Raw genomic sequence first — 1,518 nt, forward strand, 5'->3', positions numbered from 1 at the left:
CTGTCCTGCCAGCCCGCCTGACCACCATGGGGTCTAGAGCCTTCAGCCGCTCTGCCCCCACCTCTGGAGCTCCCTCCCACTGGACATTCGTAACTTCAACTCTGTCTCCACTTTCAAATCCCGTCTCAAAACTCTTCTTTCATATCTAATGTAACACAAGATGAGTAACTGATACACAAATGGGCATGTAGGTTGTGAAGTATTCCTCTAAGGTATTATAAGAAACAATGACGTCTTATGTACATGAACTTTGTAATGACATTTAAGAAAGCACATACAACAAGTCAAGGCAGGTGGAGGAGGAGGAGGAATGGCACAAATCAATTAAATTAAATGTCAGGTCTTACCAGTCTGTCGCTGCAGGAGAAATCCTTCTTCTTCCTCCCTGGAGCCCAGTTCTCTGGTCTACCTGCAGCATCTGTTCACAAGGTAAAGTCACATCAATGGCTGTCAGCGCATGTGTGTGTGTGTGTGTGCTCTTATAGTTCTGTCTCTCAGGGGATCAAATGCTCTAAAAGCAATAGTAAGACCAGACTATTCTCCAAATTTTGTTATTTTTGTTGAAGAGGTTACACTAGATAATTTCTTCTTGGAGTTAGGTTTAGATCTGCACATTCTCTTGGGTTTATACTTCAGAGATTTCAGGTAATTAGTTTTGGGGTTTACTTAAAAAGCACTGGGCTAAACATTTGGCTGAAGAAGTTGAAGATGACTACATGCATATGTGTGCAGCTCTGTGACACCATCAGATAAGTGAGAACACATAGCCACCTGTAGGTATGAGATCTTTATCACTCTGTTAACACCACTTCACACTCAGCCTCACTCACCTCCGACATAGAGAGACTGTGTTTTGTCTACAGTCACGCCATCATTTGCCTGAGCAAGAAAAACACATGCAAAGACACACAGAATTAAAACTGGAATAGACTGTTTATTGTCAAACATGCAAATACATGTATAGCGTGAGGAGAGACAAAATGGTGGCTCTTATGACTCATCCTAATTAGTGCAGAGTAATTCAGATTATGTGCAAATACTGTGAGTGAGGTGTGGTTCTTAAATAAATGGGTGTGTGATCATGTGTCTCTGCTGATAATTACCTTCTCACACAAGTGGTTCCACATTCCCATCACTGGTTTCCTGTAGATACCAGGACCAGATGCTACAAACACCTGAGACGCAGACACGAAGGGCGTACAATAATCAGTTGTTTGTACAATAATTAGGAGAAAGATGAGTGTCATTCCACAAGATGACCAACCTGCACAGGGAGCTTCAGCGTGGTGAGAATATCCTCAACTTTAGACTTGAAGACTTCTGGTCGTAGTTTGCCTTTAGCGATCCCCATCTGGTTGGTGAAAAACACCACCTGCAGGAGGAGAGGAAAGATTAGGAAGTCATTCATTCATTTTCCGTAACCACTTATCCTGCTAGGGGTCGCACGAGGAGCTGGAGCCTATCCCAGCTGACACTGGGCAAGAGGCAGACTATCACAGGGCTGACACATAGAGACAG

General features: G+C 43.5%; 1 protein-coding gene across 1 annotated transcript; it reads right to left on the reverse strand.

Moving 5' to 3' along the window:
- Positions 1–347: 347 nt before the first annotated feature.
- On the reverse strand, positions 348–1,372 carry LOC126387269 (bifunctional polynucleotide phosphatase/kinase-like; the record flags this gene model as incomplete). Its single annotated transcript, XM_050039805.1, has 4 exons — positions 348–418; positions 831–879; positions 1,104–1,175; positions 1,265–1,372. Coding segments are annotated over 4 exons (300 nt in total), but the record flags the coding sequence as incomplete, so codon positions are not given.
- Positions 1,373–1,518: the final 146 nt, after the last annotated feature.

Source organism: Epinephelus moara, unplaced genomic scaffold (assembly GCF_006386435.1).
Source record: "Epinephelus moara isolate mb unplaced genomic scaffold, YSFRI_EMoa_1.0 scaffold3211, whole genome shotgun sequence".
NCBI lineage: Eukaryota > Metazoa > Chordata > Actinopteri > Perciformes > Serranidae > Epinephelus > Epinephelus moara.